The sequence below is a fragment of the Primulina eburnea genome, chromosome 2 (assembly GCF_022965805.1).
Source record: "Primulina eburnea isolate SZY01 chromosome 2, ASM2296580v1, whole genome shotgun sequence".
NCBI classification, from domain to species: Eukaryota; Viridiplantae; Streptophyta; class Magnoliopsida; order Lamiales; family Gesneriaceae; genus Primulina; species Primulina eburnea.
In genome coordinates this window covers 6,524,069-6,541,773 of record NC_133102.1, presented here as the reverse complement: position 1 = coordinate 6,541,773, position 17,705 = coordinate 6,524,069, and the positions used below count along the sequence as shown (strand labels likewise).

At 35.0% G+C, this 17,705-nt stretch overlaps 3 protein-coding genes and 1 long non-coding RNA gene across 4 annotated transcripts; 3 read left to right on the top strand and 1 right to left on the bottom strand.

The window, feature by feature from the left end:
• Positions 1-103: 103 nt before the first annotated feature.
• On the top strand, positions 104-631 carry LOC140822813 (uncharacterized). Its single transcript, XR_012116033.1, has 2 exons — positions 104-147; positions 252-631. It is a non-coding gene; the product is annotated as an uncharacterized lncRNA (long non-coding RNA).
• A 418-nt stretch (positions 632-1,049) lies between these two features.
• LOC140824039 (uncharacterized) lies at positions 1,050-2,959 on the top strand. The gene is made up of 2 exons (XM_073185642.1): positions 1,050-1,810; positions 1,858-2,959. The coding sequence occupies exons 1-2, from the start codon at positions 1,050-1,052 to the stop codon at positions 2,957-2,959; spliced, it is 1,863 nt and encodes a 620-aa protein (XP_073041743.1).
• A 2,246-nt stretch (positions 2,960-5,205) lies between these two features.
• LOC140824038 (uncharacterized) lies at positions 5,206-5,730 on the bottom strand. Its single transcript, XM_073185640.1, has one exon. The coding sequence runs from the start codon at positions 5,728-5,730 to the stop codon at positions 5,206-5,208; it is 525 nt and encodes a 174-aa protein (XP_073041741.1).
• Positions 5,731-15,233: 9,503 nt separating this feature from the next.
• LOC140824037 (uncharacterized) lies at positions 15,234-17,417 on the top strand. Its single transcript, XM_073185639.1, has one exon. The coding sequence runs from the start codon at positions 15,234-15,236 to the stop codon at positions 17,415-17,417; it is 2,184 nt and encodes a 727-aa protein (XP_073041740.1).
• The last annotated feature ends 288 nt before the right edge of the window (positions 17,418-17,705 follow it).

Genomic DNA, 17,705 nt, shown 5'->3' with positions numbered 1-17,705 from the left:
CGATTATCTCACTTGAGTTGATAGTGGACTTTATTCAGTACACATAGTCCAATCTAATCCCTTTATTTCGGAAAAAAAATTGACCGTGTTCAATCTATAACAGTGACCATGAAGGCACATCAAGCACATCTGTGAATCGAGATGATGGTATTTTCCTAATTATCATGATTAATTTTTACATATGTGTGTGTATGATTCTTGTGGAGCCTGTGATTAATACTCATTGTCACTGCTGCTTCATTCGATGACAGGCAACAAAGATAAGTAAATGAGCTGTAGGATTTCTTGATGGAGTGGTTCGAAACCCTTCATATGCTATGGTTGCCTTAGACTTGAATATCATTCACCAGAGCATAGATAAACGACGAAAAATCATGGGCAAGTAGAACAAAGCTAGAGATTTTGGTGACTCAGGGAGTGTGATGAAGGATGCAGGCGGTATATGCTGTGTTCTCCAATGGCGATATTTGTCTTATACTCGGCCACCATCCGCTTTACATGTTTATTGACATTCCCTTAGAAATTTACCGATTGATACATTTAGTTTGAGAAGTTGATACTCTGGGATGAAAATACGCCGAGGGAAATTCTTAATGACGACGTCAAGTAATATAAAATGATATTTTCGCTATTTTTTTCGTAACTTTAGTTTGTATTCGTTGAAATCCATGGTTCTTTATTTTGAATGTCGACAAACTTTCAAAGAACTCAACTCGAGTTCAAACAATAACCCATTTTGAGCTCGAAGAGAACGCAAGTACTAACCGGAGCTAACCTCCTGCTCTAATATATATTTTAAATTTAAAATAACATCCAGAACAATCTCAAACAATCTCAATTCGATTGATATAAACTACTCATATGCTCATCGATTTTTCAATGCAAAAGCCATTAAGACTTGGGTTTTTTTTCTTTAAATCAAAGAAGTCTGAATCTGTACCCCCAGATGTTGCTGACAGGTCCTTTTCGAGTTATGCTGAAAATGTCAGCAGGGTTGTCAGCAGGCACTTCAAATCATTGTAGTGCACTTTATGCCATCTTTGGGGTCCATGAATGATAAAGAGATTCTAACAAATGTCATCGGTTTAGGGATTTTAGTGATCACCATCAATGCTAATGTGTGGATGCAACTTATAGCGCTGGAGAGTTATGAGAATCGCCAATCAAGAACTGTTTTGCTAGCTGCCACGATTTTCTTGCTTGTTTCGTTTCTTGCATTAGTTTTTTCAGCTATCATGGTTCCGACCACAAAACGGTTTGTCGAGTCAAAGTACCAGGAAATGCATAAAGTAGCTCTGAGGGGAGAGATATCAGTGAGGGCTGGAGAGACGCATGATGAACACAGAGGGCGTGTGAAGAAATACTGGGTGATGGTAGAAACTGGCAGTCCCCAGTTCGTGGCGGCGCATTCTGTAGTGTCCATTGCTTCAAGTGCAATATGTTTTCCGGCTGCCATAATATTGGTGGAAATGACTTTTTGGGATTTTTCCTTGAAAGCCATAAGAGGAAACTACCGGGACTCTACAATTTCATATGGAGACTCCGTACGATTGATATATATTTTCCAGTTGTCTGGAATGTGTGTTGGCACATTGTCTGCTGCGGTGAAATGGTTCTTTTTTCTCCACACGAAGTGCTCAAAGAATACAGACAGAAGCTTCATTAAGAAATTGGAGATCGAAGCCTTTTGGATCCAGAGGCTGGTGGACTGGAGAGGTAGCTTGTCATCTTTACATATCCGACACTACTGGTGTGGAAAATGTCTACTTGCTGCAAAAGTTGGGATTCTGGATTTCTGTATTGGTGTTCAGTTTTTTATCGCTCTATCCAGCAAAATAATTGTTTTTATTTCTGTAGAACTTCTGTGTATACTTTTATGGTGCTTAAAACACACAAAAAAATCAAGACTCGGCATCCATCCCATGCTACTTCTTCAAATGATCACATGGAATCAGAATCGGGTCACGGCGCAGAGCAGGATATCCAGCGTTTTGTTATTCTACTTGACCGTAAGGAAAAGCTGTCAGAAGTAACCCTGAAGCGCATCTGCAACCGAGCAGATAAGATTATTCAAACCGGTACAAGGAAGAAACCTAAGAACCTGAAAGAACTCCTAAAAAAAAGTGTCAACTTTAGGGGAGTAGGAAAATTCGACCAATTTCAAAATCTACATTCTCAAGAACCACCCAGTTGCTGGACTCTAGCTGTGGTGACTCTGACAAGCATCGCCATTGGACTTCCCCACATTGAAAACCACAAAACTGATCAGCTATTGAGAAGTGTGAGAGAAGGTATGGCCCTCGCAAAACTTGTAGAGAAAACCCTGAAAACAAATGAATTTGTGAATATCAGAAATGCTGCAGATGTTACTTGGGTAGGAGTCATACTATACAGAAAGTGGCAAGACATGAATCTACAGAGGAAATCCTGCGAATACAAAAACAACAAGGAGATCCTAAACGAGCTCTCCAACAAAGCTGAAAGGATTTTGAGTGTGTTCAACGCACAAGTGAATGAATTCGACTTGGAAAATTCTCTTAACTGGCCAGTTGCGGTCGTAGCTGCTCATTCAATGTACAGAATCAGCCATACTATTTTGCTTTCCTTTGAAGAAGAAAATGAGCAACCAGATGAGGAATTGTTCGAGCAATTATCCTCCATGATCGCAGATGTACTGGCAGCATGCCTCACCAATTTACCACGTGCTATAACAGCCAAGTATCACCGCAATGCCATTGAGAAAAGGGAGAAGAGCATGCACAAAGCACTTCTCCTTCTTGGCCAAACAGAAGATATTGTTGAATTTCTCCAGCAATTTGAACGGCCTTCTCTGGATCCTGAGAAAGCTGTGTATATTGACGAGTGGCGAAATCTATTAATTCCACGACATGGTGAACATTCAGCCCCCTCGGTTTCAACTTCAAGGAATGAAACAGGGACAACTCCAGCGGCAAACTAAGAAATTTTAGTTTTATATTCGAGTCTTGAGTCCATGCTGCGCAGCTAATTCACTACCAACTTCTTTACCGCGGCAAACGATTCACATCATAATCATGAAGATCAGCTCACAATGTGCAAAACAATTCTGTAGTGGCATGTATGTATCTGTGGCCATCTAAATAGCATAGTAGATGGATGGTATGGTAGAGAAATATTTGCACCAACCTTCATGTCTTCTTCCCTGCAATTTTAAGTTATTGTCTTCTAAATTTTGTCACCGATAGATGAACATAAATTGAATCAAACAAGAAAAAACCAACCTCATGAATTGGAGCAGTTTTTCGTCGGTCATAATTTAGATGGATTTTAAAATCATCCAAACTGAAAAAATTGGTTAATTTTAACATTTAACTTAAAAAAATAAAACTGAAAAAGACCACCGCTCGGGGCCGGTTTAGTGAAAATCTGCTGTCTTATTTACGGATTTAGAAACCTCAAATTGATTTGATAAATTCCAAGGAGAAAGCTTGCTAAAATAACACAGATATGTTGTATTTTTTTATACAGTGTCCAAAAATATATATATCCGAGAACAAAAAAATAGAGACAAAAACTTGTATGAGACGGTCTCACGGGTCGTATTTGTGAGACGAATCTCTTATTTGGATCATTTATGAAAACGTATTACTTTTTATTGTGAATATGGATAGGGTTGACCCGTATCACAGATTAAGATCCGTGAGACGGTCTCACATGAGACTCACTCAAAAATAGATGTCCCTTCATTACATTTTTGCATTTTCAATGTGATGTCCAACAATCTCCCACTTGGGCCACATAAGTTATCCGGATATTGTACATGCAAAAACTGGATCGAGCTCTTGCTATCTAAACCAAAATATTCCTTAACAATCTGGTCTATTAATTATACCAATATTGAACCAAAGCAGTCATCGCTACATTTAAAATCACTAGACCCATCAATGATCACAATATTAGCATAATCAATAACATAGATCAAGTATGGATGGATGTGTAGCATGGAAATATAAAAATGTGATCCTAGAATAAAACCTGCATTTCCAACTGGTCCTCCTAATGACTCAAAGAGTCCAATAACAAACTTTCAACCAAATGCTAAACCGCAATAAAAGTCATCACTTTATTTCAGAGTAATTCAAATAAACCTTAGTCTGTACTGAAACTTAAATCATGTCAAATGAGTCAATGCTCAAACAGAATACAAACTCTCACTGTACCTGCATATTAACTATATGGACAACACCAATGTGTGTAACATGCCCAAAAACATCTTGGGTGGCCGGCCCATGACAAACGCTTCCGCAATTACAGAGTTCGCAATGACATGCTCAATTGACACACAATCACGCTGAATTTTTTCCTTCCAACTAGAAACTTCATGTCATTAACTTTTGACTTTGACAAGTTTCACTTGTCCTTTAAATATAATAGAGTGGCTTTATTGTCACAATTGATCCCCAATGGTTTCTTAGACCAATGATCATTATCGGTGATAAAATTCCACAACTTTATTCGGAGTCCAAATATCCAACTATTTCCAAATGTCAGATGATCCGATGTGTGAGCATAAAATCATTAGTTCATTTTATGTACCGCATAACCCGATTAATAATTCAATGTCGGGTTTCTTAAATATATGCCCAACATTCTATTGATGTTCACAATATCTAAACAATGTTCTCTATAAATCCGAATGAGATCACCATATGATAAAATTTATACCACCACATATGTGGAATAAACATCAATATATTCTTCTCAATGTTGACTTTCCAATTTACTCACTCTCACTAAAGTCAACATATGAAATTAATTTGCATTTAATTTCAAAATTTCATGCATGCATAATGTCAATGTCATTTAAGATATTGATGTTCAATTTATCAAGCTTATCAATCAAGGAACTCATACCAAACATATTTGAATTTCGAAAAACTGAAAATACCACATGGATAAAGAAAAAAAATTGATTTGTCCAAACATGAAACTAAAAACAAATTTCGTTTTTTTTTCAAATTCAAATACCAGGAAATAAAAAACTCAGTTCCTAAATAAAGCTTTAAAAAACACCAACAGTTTTATTGTCATTTTCCATAAGATGTATCTTTCACCATCAATTGACAACCGGCTCCTTAGGCAACCCTTTCTTTGCACGCTAATTGACGTATTTGGGACAATCCTTCTTCACATGCACATCAGTCCTTTTGCAAAAAAAACAAGTGATCACTTTATCTTTTTTCTGTTGCTCCATATGCTGTGAAGTCCAGAGTTTCCTTCCTTATTGATCCATTTCATTTTCTTACTGATGCAATTACCTTGAGAGTTAGATGTCAAGTGAGCACTTTCAATCACATCTTGTTTCAATCTCTCCTCCTCCTGAACACACTGCGCAATAAGCTCATTCAAAGTCCACTTTTCCTTCTGGGTGTTATAACTTATTTTGAATTGATTAAATCGCGCAGGCAGAGAGATCAAGACTAAATGCACGACTATGTCTTCCGACAATTCCAACTTGAATGCTTTTAGTCGAGTCACAAGATTTGACATTTCCATTATGTACTCCCTTATGTTCCCTTTCTCATTGTACCACATTGAGACAAGTTTAATCAGAATAGTACTTGTCTCGACCTTTTCGTTTGCTGCGAAACGATCTGTTATTTGAGTAAGGAACTTTTTTGCATCACTTTCTTCAAGAATTGCACCCCTTATAGTATCTGGAATGGAATGTTTCATAATCATCAGACTCATGCGATTTGATCACTCCCACTTTTCCAAATAAACTTTTTGATCAGCAGTTCATGAACTGGTCAAAAGTACGGGGCGATCTTCCATAGTTTAAATCCATGCAGCCGAGCACTATCATAACATGCTCTTTCCATTTCTTGAAGTTTGAGCCATTAAGTACTGGAATGTTGTTCAGATTGGCAGATATAGAAGATGTTATAACAAAATAGAACAATAAATTATAGTCCATGCATATATTTAAATTAAATAAATCACAAAATATAAGCATGCAGATGGTGGTGGGCCCATAAAGAAATACCTATCACAACATTGATATTTAGTCTTTGAACAAAAATAACAATTTGTAAGTGGTACCCTCAAATATCATAGTTATTAAATATTGATAATAAATCCGGCCAACAATATGTCTTTCTTTGGACCGACAATTGCATGCATGGATAAATCCAAAATTATCACATATTTAGTACCACATATTGTGCTAAAATTGGCCAGAAAATGACCTTCCTTTGGGCCGATCATTTTCCGCATAAATTTAACACAATTTAATATCATATAACGTGTCTACAATCTGGCAAGAAGATAATCTTCCTTTGGGCCGATTAATTTCTGCATAGTTTTGACACGCTTTAAGACCACATAATTATGTGCTTATAATACGGCCAAAAAATAACTTCCTTTGGGCCGATTATTTTTTGCATATATATAAACACATTTTTTTTGTCACTTACTAAGTCTGCAATTTGGCCAGAAAATAATCTTCTTTTGGGCCGATTAATTTCTGCATAGATCTAGATGCACTTTAAAATCATCTATTGTGTTTGGAATTTGGCCAAAAAATAGTCTTCCTTTGGCCGACTATTTTTCGCATGAATTGAAACACAATTTATTCTGAACTTTAACAATATCTACATATCTCAAAATCACTTTATTAACATGAAATTTAAATTTAACCAAATTTGAGATACAAGATATCAATTAAAATTTTCACAAGAAAATTTAATTTACCTTAATTGGGCCAAATAAAACATAGAGACCAAATATTCAAGAAATAAAATATTTGCACTTATGATTATTCATCCACAAATATTTTATCGAAATAAACAAGGACGATAAAATAATGAATAATTCCATATCAATTTTATTTCATGCAATTAAATTTTGAAATGGTCGAATTTAATTTTCACAATCAGAATTGCGGAAGTCAAAATTTAATAAAGGTCAAAATTCTGGATTTCAAAATTTGGACAACCAAACAAAGCCTTAAATTAAAGCAAAATCAATCCCGAAATTCGAAACCCTAAGCCCAACTCACAAGACAGCCGCCACCACCACCTCCGGCCAAACCAGTCGGCGACAACCATGACCAGCCGTCGCCTTACCACGGCCGACCACCTCCATACCATCTCCGACCAACAATCAGACACAAATCGATCTAAATCAGCAAAAAACGGACTGAATTCGCGCGGATAAAAGTTCCTAGATTAGGTAAAAAATTCGATCCTTACAGAAGCTTTTGCGGACAATTAATGGAGGGTTATTGAGAGCCTGAGTGTTGCCGGATATTCGTTACATTCACTCAAGTGAAAACTCATCAGATTTGTTCAAAAATGCACTTTCTACGACAATATTCAGAAATTATATATATAACATTGGGATGTGAAATTTACGAAATTTGTGAAGAATCGTTCGTGTTAACAAAAAAAGACGAAAAAAACAAGTTATTTGATTAAAACCAAATTTTGAATAGTTACTTGATAAAGAAACAAAATAGATCAATTTATAATACTGAAATTGTATTTTTTCTACATTTGAAATTATTCTTTAAAATTTAAAGAACATGATTTGAGCCAACACTATAATAACAATAATTTTATATTTTGAAAAGCGATTAACAAGGAACTATTTCCCATACAAAATTATACTTTTATGTAAACCAACATATACAAATCTGAGTATATAATATTAAGTGGATCTCAAAACAAAAATTTCAACAAAATTTTGTTAGAGCATCTATTGGAGATATATATCTCACATGCATGTGTGTATATATATATATATATATATATACTGGAAGACCATCTCCGTTTCTTTTCATCTTCTTGAACATCAAGAGAGGCGAGAGGAAGAGCCTTTCTTGTTTGTTCTCATCAATCGGTTTTCTTCAAGCTTTTATTTTCCCCTCTAAAAACCCTCGTTTCTCCCCAGTTAGAACACAAAGATTTTGTGCGTACTCCACAATTTTGATAAAAGTAGATATTGGACAAAGATTACGCAAGAAGAAATGGAGTTCTGTAAGAGGATTTCAAATACTTTACAACAGGATTTCGAATACTTTTTACAAGATTTTGTGGAAATATGATCTGCAAATCATATTTGCCTTCGTAAATACCGGATGCAGATTGGCTACAAACGACGGCATGAATCTATCTATTCTTCTGGCTTACAGATCCATGTTCGTTGCCGCTTTCATTGCATTTTTTTTCTGAAAGGTTTGCATTATATGTTTTGTCTTTTAGAATTTTCAGATTTTTTAATGTTTACGTAATCACGAAAGTAGTCTGGGATTTTAATTTGTGATGCAGATTCGATTATGAATCAAATCTTTAGATAGTTCCCATTTATCTAAAATTGCACGGGACGAGATTTTCTTTTGAATCTTTATGCATGCATACTTTTTCTTTAGCTTGGATTATGTACTGTAATTTGGTTTTGTTGCGACTACCATAAAGACTTCTGGTATTTTTTCTTCAAGAAAATTAAATTTTCAAAGGACGGGGACGGGGTAAACCAGCTTCCAGTTATCGCACCACACCAACCATGAAACACGGAGATATCGAGGGACGTGCAAAGATTGGCCCTCGGAGAAGATTCAGAGTGCCTCACCGGAAAATGAGAGGCAGCGGAGTTGACGGAGGTGCGTGAAGCAGATGACACCACTGGGTAATTGGTATAAAAATATTGAACGAACAAATATGTAATTGCAGTGTTTTTAAATAATTAAATCTAATTGAGTAATGACATTTAAATACTTTTTATTGCATTATTTATTTATTTTATTCACTTTTATTATATTTTCCACACAACATTAACCATCTTATCTAATCTTATTATATATAAATAAATCAATTTATATCTCGCATTATAAATGTAATTTTATTTAAAAATTAATTGATTGAACTCATCCGAGTACTTGTGGTCAATTATGTTTAATTGATCAAAATATATATTAAATTTTAAATTATTTTTGTTGAATCTACATTGATTTATTTAAATAATTTTATTTAATTTTAGATTAGAAATATGTTCTATATTCACTTTCATGTCAATATATACTTTTATATTACTAAAATAAATATGCTATATAAATTATCTATATTTTACTAAATGGATACTATATCAATTGCCTTTGATCTCCAATATCATATCGAAATTTACATCCCTAAATACAAAATAGAAACAATAACAGAAACTCAAGCACTAACTTTTTTTAAAAAAAATAATTTAATATAATCACGTTTCACATAAAATTTACTAAATGTATAAATATATTTTAAATTCAAATTTAATCCATTTATCTATATATATATATGAAAGCATGAATAATTTGAAATGAGCCTGTTTTAGTACGGTGGCCGGTCACCAAAAATATACGTGTATTGTTCTCAGCCCTCTACCGCAACAAACAAAATGAAGAAACTTGTGGGCCCGGTTGATAAGGCTGAGCTCCTCTTTTTTCTTTTCCTTCTTTCTAACATTCTCTTCACTTGTTTATTATTTCTTGAGTTGCGTTGCTGATAATTTTGTACTATTATATGTTTGAAGCAAGAAGGTATAACAATACTTTATTCAGTAACTCACTGTAAAAGAGTTTCTGCAGTCAATTGCTTCTATTCTTAATAAGTTCGTGAGAATGTCAGTAGTTGTTTGTTAGAATAATGCATTATTACGAGATTGTAGAAATAAGCATTCTCAGAAGTAACTTCTTTTGTTGTGCGCTCAGAGCTCTCAAATTAACTCTTTTTTGGTTGTCAAACTGTATGTATGAATTTCGGTATCTAGACCTGCTATTTCATATAATGATTTCCTTCTCTCTTTAAATAGTCATGGCTATCTAGGTATGCTAGCTTGAGCTATCTTACATGTCCTTAAGGAACATAAAAGAGATAATTAGAAGATGAGATTTGTGGCCAAAGCTGATATGTCCTTAAGTATTATTCCCTTGCATGTATGAAAAATTGTTGCTCTATTTCTTCCAGTGTAATGCAAAAATGTTAGAAAATGCTTGTTTATCTTAACTTTGTTTGAATAAAAAAATTTAGGTAGGAAGAAGTAAACCTTCATGTGGAGAAGTTGTTGATGCTGTTTCATGTGAGGGAACCTAATGGTAAATGTAGCTGCTTTTTCAGCAATGATGTGCTCATGTTAGTTGTTGTGCAAAAGATTTTTGTTAGAAATATAGTTTCTGACTTGAGAACTTATTCACTTACATTCCAAGTTAAATCTTCCAGGTGCTTCAACTGGACATCCTGAAATCAATAAAGACATTTCTGGGTTAGTAAAAAGGTTCAAGCAGAGGAGAAGTCGAACCAATAACCATGCGTCAGACAGCCTTTCTGATATTGATGATGCTGAGGTATATGCTTCATTAATTCATACCCATCAATTTTGCTTACGTTCTACCACTTTAGTTAAATGTATGCATCCATTTTTACAATTGCTCATGTTCAAGTGCATTTTGTCTCTTTGATAAATTCTTCTTTTATATCTAAGCCTTTTTAAAGTCTCTTTCCAATAATCATTAAATTCAAGTTCTATTGGTGCCTAAATTTCTGGAATACTGTCAGCAACTGACTGGTCCTTACATTTAATGCTGTTTAGGTTAGTAGATATCTCAACACCAAGGAGGAGATGCTTTATAAAAGGATGTTATGGGAAGCTATCAATGGAAAATATGTAAATGTAATTTCTCATTCCTTCTTCTCTGCCTCTATTCTTTTTCATTGCCAATTTAGACATCTGATAAATTTCTCCCAAAGAAACAGGATAAGGCAGCTGAAAGAAAGAAAGGTGCCCCACTCAAGAAAGCTGCTAGCTAAAACCATGGAGAAAGTGAAGTCAACAGTTAGTTTATGCTTCACGATGATATTTTTCATAGTTTGGAGCTCCATTCTATGATTGCTCTGTAATTCATGATAAAAAAGTTGCAATCTTATAATATATTCATGGAATTAGTGGTATTAAATATCATGATGCTTATATATTTTTACTTATATTGCGGTGGATTGTGGATTGTGTTTTTTGCCAGTTTTTATTATGTTACGAGTATGACAGAATTCTTTTCTTCGGAGGCGAAGTTCAAGAATTAACTATGAAGCTTTGAAAATTCTAAATGAAGAATTGGTAAGCATGCTTTTTTATTTCCAAGATAGTTTTCAATCGCCAAGTAATTCTGGTAATGCATTACTTTATTTATTTAATTTGTATACCAATAAAGCTCGTCGGCATGTCTATGAGTCTTAAACAAAGAATGCACATGCAACATGGCACTGGGATTTTTGTAATCGATATGGAGATGAAAATCACAGCAACGATTATTTTTTGTTCGATTAGGATGAAGTCTTTTGGAAAAATTAGTTGGACCGGCGGTACCATTAGGCATACGATTTAATTGTTGATATGCTATGGGTGAGTAGCTATCATGCACGAATTCTAATAGAATGGTGTACTCGTTATCATGATTTGTCAGATGCAAAAATAGAGATATTCGTCAGATCAAATGTGGTGGTGATCATTTTTTTTTTTTATCATATCCAATGATATTATGTCTTGCCAGCGATGATACTTTTAGGGCCAATTTTTAGTTATTATATAGTTATTGCCAAACGTAAATTTTATAAAAAATGAAAATTAAGTATGACATTAGAATCCTTGAAAGAGATGATATAGATTATAAAACTCAAATCCTCGGCTTTATTAATATATAATTAGATGGTGGTAAAACTGTAAAACTATCTTATCAGTTTATTTTATTTTCATCCTTTAAATTTCTTTTGATTTCTTTTTACTCTTCCTTCCATGAAGTATTGGCATGGTGCAAAACATGTGAGTAATTTTATAGTGTCAACATTAATTTGACAATGTCATAAAAATATATAGCTATAAAAAGAGTAAAGAACAATAAAAAGCAAAATGACGGGACCAAGATTCCATTAAGAAATGGCAGGACTAACGACCAAACGCAACCTTAGTTTTTATGTAAGACTATTATAGTCTATTGTATTCAATCCACTAGGAATTCTTCAACTATCTCTTTTCCCGAATTTTAAATATCAGTTTTTGGGAATAAAATATGAATTCCACCTTTGAATATATTAAATTGTTGATTTCAATTTTATATAAAATTATTGTTATAACATAAATTATTATTTTTTTTTCAAAAATTTAAATTGATCTTGATATAATGTCATTATATATTTTTAAAATTAATAATGATATTATAACTCAAAATTTTGTATTGATATACTAAGTATTTGCAAATAGTTAAGAAATATAATTATGAAATTTTCTTTTATAAAATTGTGGTGTTGGGATTGAATGTTTAGTTATTTGTGGCGTTGCTGTAACTATAAGCACAAAGATCAATCCTTAAGTCATTCATTACCTTCACAAATTTGAAGATGAAATCTATTAAGTATATTTGTCAAGGTGTGACATTTAACTATGGGGTTCTTGTAACATTTTTATCTATCTCTCATATCAATAATACTAAAAGATAGTTACTAGTCTATGCTGATTGTTTTAGAGTAGCTGCGAACCTGGGCAAACACCTCAAGCATTGAGGTGATGATACCTAGTGTGTATCGAATGCCGGATTTGCTAGTTAAAATTAAAATTATATGAGATTAGAACAATGAAAATTCATTAGTTCTGACAAAAGAAGGCATTGAATATGACATAAATTTTTATAGTTTCGGTTAAACTTTAATTTTTTTTTGTTAGATATTGTGTGAATAATTTTAATGAATTAAAACTATATGAATAAAAAATAAATATAACTATTTTTTAAAAAAAATTAACCGATTATTTATGCCCAAACTATTTTCTCCTATGCTCATAAATCTACAAATTATCATTTTTTCACACAATTTATCAATTAATTACATTAGATATTAATTATATCGTTATTTTTTTCTAATTAAGTATTTGCAGATACAATTTCATCAGCTTAACTGTTAATGATGATTAACGACGGTGGGCCTCTCCTCTGCCTAGGGGTGGGCGCGAGTCGGGTTTTCGGATTTGGGTATCCGAAATTTCGGGTGCCCAACAAGTCGACACCAACCCGATCATGTCGGGTACCCGAAATGATCGGGTATTTTCGGGTACCCGACAGTCGGGTATTTTTTTTTTTAAAATACATATAATTTTCACATTTCACAAAAAAATCACGTCATTATATCGAGTTATAACTAGTCATTATATCATATTATGACTAGTAAATTAAAAAAACACATGTATTTTTCACATTTCACAAAATATCGTATCATTATATCATTTTATGATTAGTCATTTGACTTCACACACGTGTTATGACTAGCCACAAAAAAATAGATGTATTTTTAAATGAATAGACGTATAGACCCATAAATTTTTTTTAAAAAAAAATTCGGGTACCCGATACCCGATCGGATATCGGTATAATACCCGAATCCGAATCGAAAATTATTTTCGGGTAAATTTCGGGTATCGGGTACCCGACAAACCCGTTTTTTAAAAATATACCCGACCCGATCGGGTCGAAACTAAAAAATCCAAAGTTGAGTTGTGGGGAAAAAATCCATCAGTTTCCATGAACACACACACTAATTTAGCGGAATCATGAAGACCCATGTGACAAAGTGACCTCAAAAGCAAATCAAAACTGGATTTCCAGTGAATGATATTCAAATTAATCCTCAAATACTAAAAAAATCTAAATGCCGAACCTGGGTCTTTCAATCTATAGCTTAAATGATGAATTACGTCAAGAGCTACGAACGGATTCAAATTTTTGCGAAAATAATCAGAGTCAAAAACAGAAAGGGGCTGAGAGTGGTTAACCAAAATAGTGCCTACAACTTTAGTAAACCAGAGAGTTGATGCAGCAGCGTAGGATGGCTCTATGGAGGAGTGACCGTGGAACAAAAATGTGGATACAACCTTGGGAATGAAAACCCTTTGAGCCAAAAATTGCATTATTATCATTCAATGCAGGGATCGTTGACACAAGCAGCAACGAATCCACGACTCTCTTCTTCTTTCCACTTTCATTTTGTGTGGAGGAAATGCAAAGATTAAGTTAATCATAAAAGTTTAAGCAACACAGAAATTAGAAGAGTCAATTCGGATGAGTTGGGTCAGGTTGAGCAATAATACTATTTAAAAATTGCTCGAACCCGAGCCCCAGGTTGACCCGAACCCAACCAACCCAACCCGAGCATGGATTATATCTGATTTTGACACCCCTAACTTAAATCCCTTTCAGCCTTGACACAATTATCTTGATGCTTTCTTGTTGTCTATTAAAGATGACATCAATTGGTGCATTGAACGAGAAATGGAATCCTCCTCAAAGCTTAGTCAGCGTTTGTTTCTACTTTTAGAAAATGATTTCATTTCTCGAGACCAATCACACGCTAACTATTTTGGAATTATTTGCTCGCAATATATTTACAACTCACTTTCACATTCACAATTTATTCAGCAGAAAATAATCTTTGAAAATACTTTTTTTTAGAAAACCAAACGTAAACTCTGAATTTCAAAACAATGGGCAAGGGGGGTCAATATAATTGTCCTTGACGAATGAATATAACAGTTGCTTTTCGTATAATATGTGGATCAGCCATGCATTAAATAATATTGCATGGGACAAATACAATTATTGTAATATTTTGATACAAATGCAAGTAGGCCCACATGTTTAAAAAGCTTATTCACAGCAGTGAAGAAACAACTCAAACCCATGAGAAGTTCGAATTATTAGATAATTTCTTCATTTGAATACAGAAACAAATACACCCAAGTTTTTTCTTAAATGGTAAATGGTAATTATTCTCAAACTTTAAAAGTCCGATTCTTTCTTCTTTTTTGGTCATCAAAAGGAATTTTGTTAGTTCCCATACGGTAAACCGTGAGACAAGATAAATGTTGTGTTCATACTTCATACAATGGTAGACTAAGACAGCCAATCCACACCTAACGATTTGGACTTCTCAGTATTTAAAAGCATATAATAAGTTTCATACGTCTGTTCAATTAAGCGTGTGATACTTTATTGTCTATTTTATAATATCTATTCTCCTTTAGTCGGTTATCAAATTCATTGATCACTACAATCTTGAAGTTTGACAAAGGAGCCAAGAATTGGCCAAGAATGGCAGCAGCATTAAAGTAAACCAATCGAGAAATTTTTGACTTCCATTCAAAAAAGAGACGGCTTACCTCAAAGAAGACAGTGGCGGGCCATGCCGGGGAACTACACAGTATCTGCTGCAGACGTGGAGAAACAGCTGGATGCACCGATGCCATGGATTGGCATGTATGTTGCTGCAGCATCTTTCATCTGTACGCTTGGGATGGCAGCCGATACATTCCGTGGATTCCGAAGCAAGAAGTACTGGTTCCCAAATAAGTTCTTTTCACTCAACGCCACTTCACTGACATTGCTGGCCGTGGCGATGAAGCTGCCTCTGGATCTTACTACACGTATGTATGCTGTCACGGATAGGTTAGCGAAGGTTAGTAGCTTGATTTTCTTGTCAACGGCTATGGGAAATTTCATGACTTGTTTGGGATCCATGGATAATAAAGACATCGCGATGAATGTAACAGCTTTAGGAATACTTGTAATCACAGTGATAACTAATGTCTGCATTCAGATAATTCAAATGAGACATTTTCTCAAGGGTAGAGAAATGTTTGTTGAAGAACTTGTAGCTGCTACTTGCATGCTTCTTTTGCTTGTTATGATTGTCTCTACTGCTGTAATGGTACCGACTACCAAACGATACCTGGAATTGAAATATCATGAGATGCTAAAAATGGCTTCTGATGAGGAAATCTTGGAGTCCGTAGAGGAGGGAAATTTTGCCTACGATAAAGTGAAATTCACGATCCAGAAGTATTGGGTTATGGCAGACACTAGTAGCTCCCATTTTGTTATTGCACGATCCGTGTCCTGCACTGCTTCGGGTGCCCTTTGTCTGCTAATTGCTATCGTTTTGGCACAAGCTGAGGTTCGAATGTTAACTGAACATTGTGAGATTATTAAAAGTGCTTCTAAATATGGATGGTCAGTCAAATGGATTGTTCTTACTCAGTCCGTCGGTGTTGTGGTGGGTACCATCACCCCAGCGTTCAGATGGTTTGTTGCTGTAGATTTCAAATGCCGTGAGAAAGGCAACAGGAGTTTCAAAGATGAATTCAAGATAGAAACTTACTGGACACAGAAGTTGGTGGAGTGGAAGGAGAGCTCGTTACCTTTGCAAATTAGAGATCGAAAGTGGAGGAAAGTTGTCCACGATACCAAACGAATTATTCTAAATTTTGTGATTAGAATTCAGGTTCTCGTCATTCTAACGAGCAAAACGGTTCGGCTAATCTCAGTTTGGTTCACCAGACCAATCATCTCGTTTTTCCGCTGCATCAAGATGTTGACGAATAGATCGGAGTCTGCTGCATCACGTGTTCATGGGATATCTGAATCAGAACCAGAATTATCCAAAGGGAGAGATCTAAACCGCTATGTTCTGCTACTACCTGGTGAAGGAGAGTTGCCTGAAAAGATCATAACATACATCCAAAATGAGGCCGAAAAACTGACCGAGAAGGGTAAGAAGCAGCAACCCAGGAACCTGATAAACCTTCTCCATAAAATTGGCAACTTCAGAGGCGTGAGAGACATTGACAGGTATCAAGTCCCAAGTCTGCATTCTAAGGAACCTCCCGGGTGCTGGTCTTTGCCCCTGGTTTCCTTGACAAGTATAGCAATTGCACTTCCTAATATACCGAAGCATGAAGTCAGTACACTACTGAGGAGCGTGGACGAAGGCTTATTCTATGTAAAACTTATAGAGAAAACCCTTGATAAAAAGGAAAAATTAACTAACCTCAGAAATGCAGCAGATGTCATTTGGGTCGGAGTTGAATTGTATCGCAAGTGGGAAGGCAAGGATCTCCACGAAACATCTCGCAGAGGCGAAAACTTCAAGGAGACAATACAAGAACTCTCGAGTAAAGCCGAGAGGACCGTCATGGATTTCAAGAGAGACTTGAAAGATTTCACAATGGAAAATCCTCTTAACTGGCCGGTTAAGGTTATAGCTGCCAACTCAATGTACCGTGTCTGCCGAAGAATTTTGTCAGCATGTGAATGTGATGATCACCAAACAGATGAGAGATTGTTCGCACAATTATGCGTCATGATTGCAAACATAATGGCAGCTTGTCTTACCAATTTAATGCACGTCATACTCATGAAGTGTCACCGTAAAGACATGAAGGAGGAAAGTATCCGTCAAGCAGCTCTCCTCTTGGGAGAAGCCGAAGAGGTTCTTGGAATCATCCAGCAACATAGAGCACCAAGCCTGGATCCAGACGAATCAGAATTTATTGCAAAGTGGTGCAACTTAATCAAGCAGAAAAAATAGATTTCAGACGTCCGGACCTCTTTTGTGTACATAATGTGCCAGAATGAACCTTTGGTTGGTTATTCGTTCACAAGACAAATATGTGAGACGCCATTTGAGTGAGATTCACAAGATCAATTAGTTCAGTGACACAATAGTTCATTCAACGAGAACAAAAAAAAAGTTCTAAGATTTAATTTTTTTTCGTTAAGAATGTTTTCCATCATCTAATCGTGTACAGTCAAATCATCAGCTGATCAACTACCAAAACATAAGGCAGCAAAATCCTTAGCTATAATAAAATTAGTT

Excerpts from the sequence above, each read along its gene's own strand:
- LOC140824039 (XM_073185642.1), top strand. The coding sequence starts at position 1,050 with ATGAATGATAAAGAGATTCTAACAAATGTCATCGGTTTAGGGATTTTA. Across the intron at positions 1,811-1,857 it reads GATTTCTGTATTGGTGTTCA|AACTTCTGTGTATACTTTTA; the intron begins GTTTTTTATCGC and ends TTATTTCTGTAG.
- LOC140824038 (XM_073185640.1), bottom strand. The coding sequence starts at position 5,730 with ATGAGTCTGATGATTATGAAACATTCCATTCCAGATACTATAAGGGGT.
- LOC140824037 (XM_073185639.1), top strand. The coding sequence starts at position 15,234 with ATGCCGGGGAACTACACAGTATCTGCTGCAGACGTGGAGAAACAGCTG.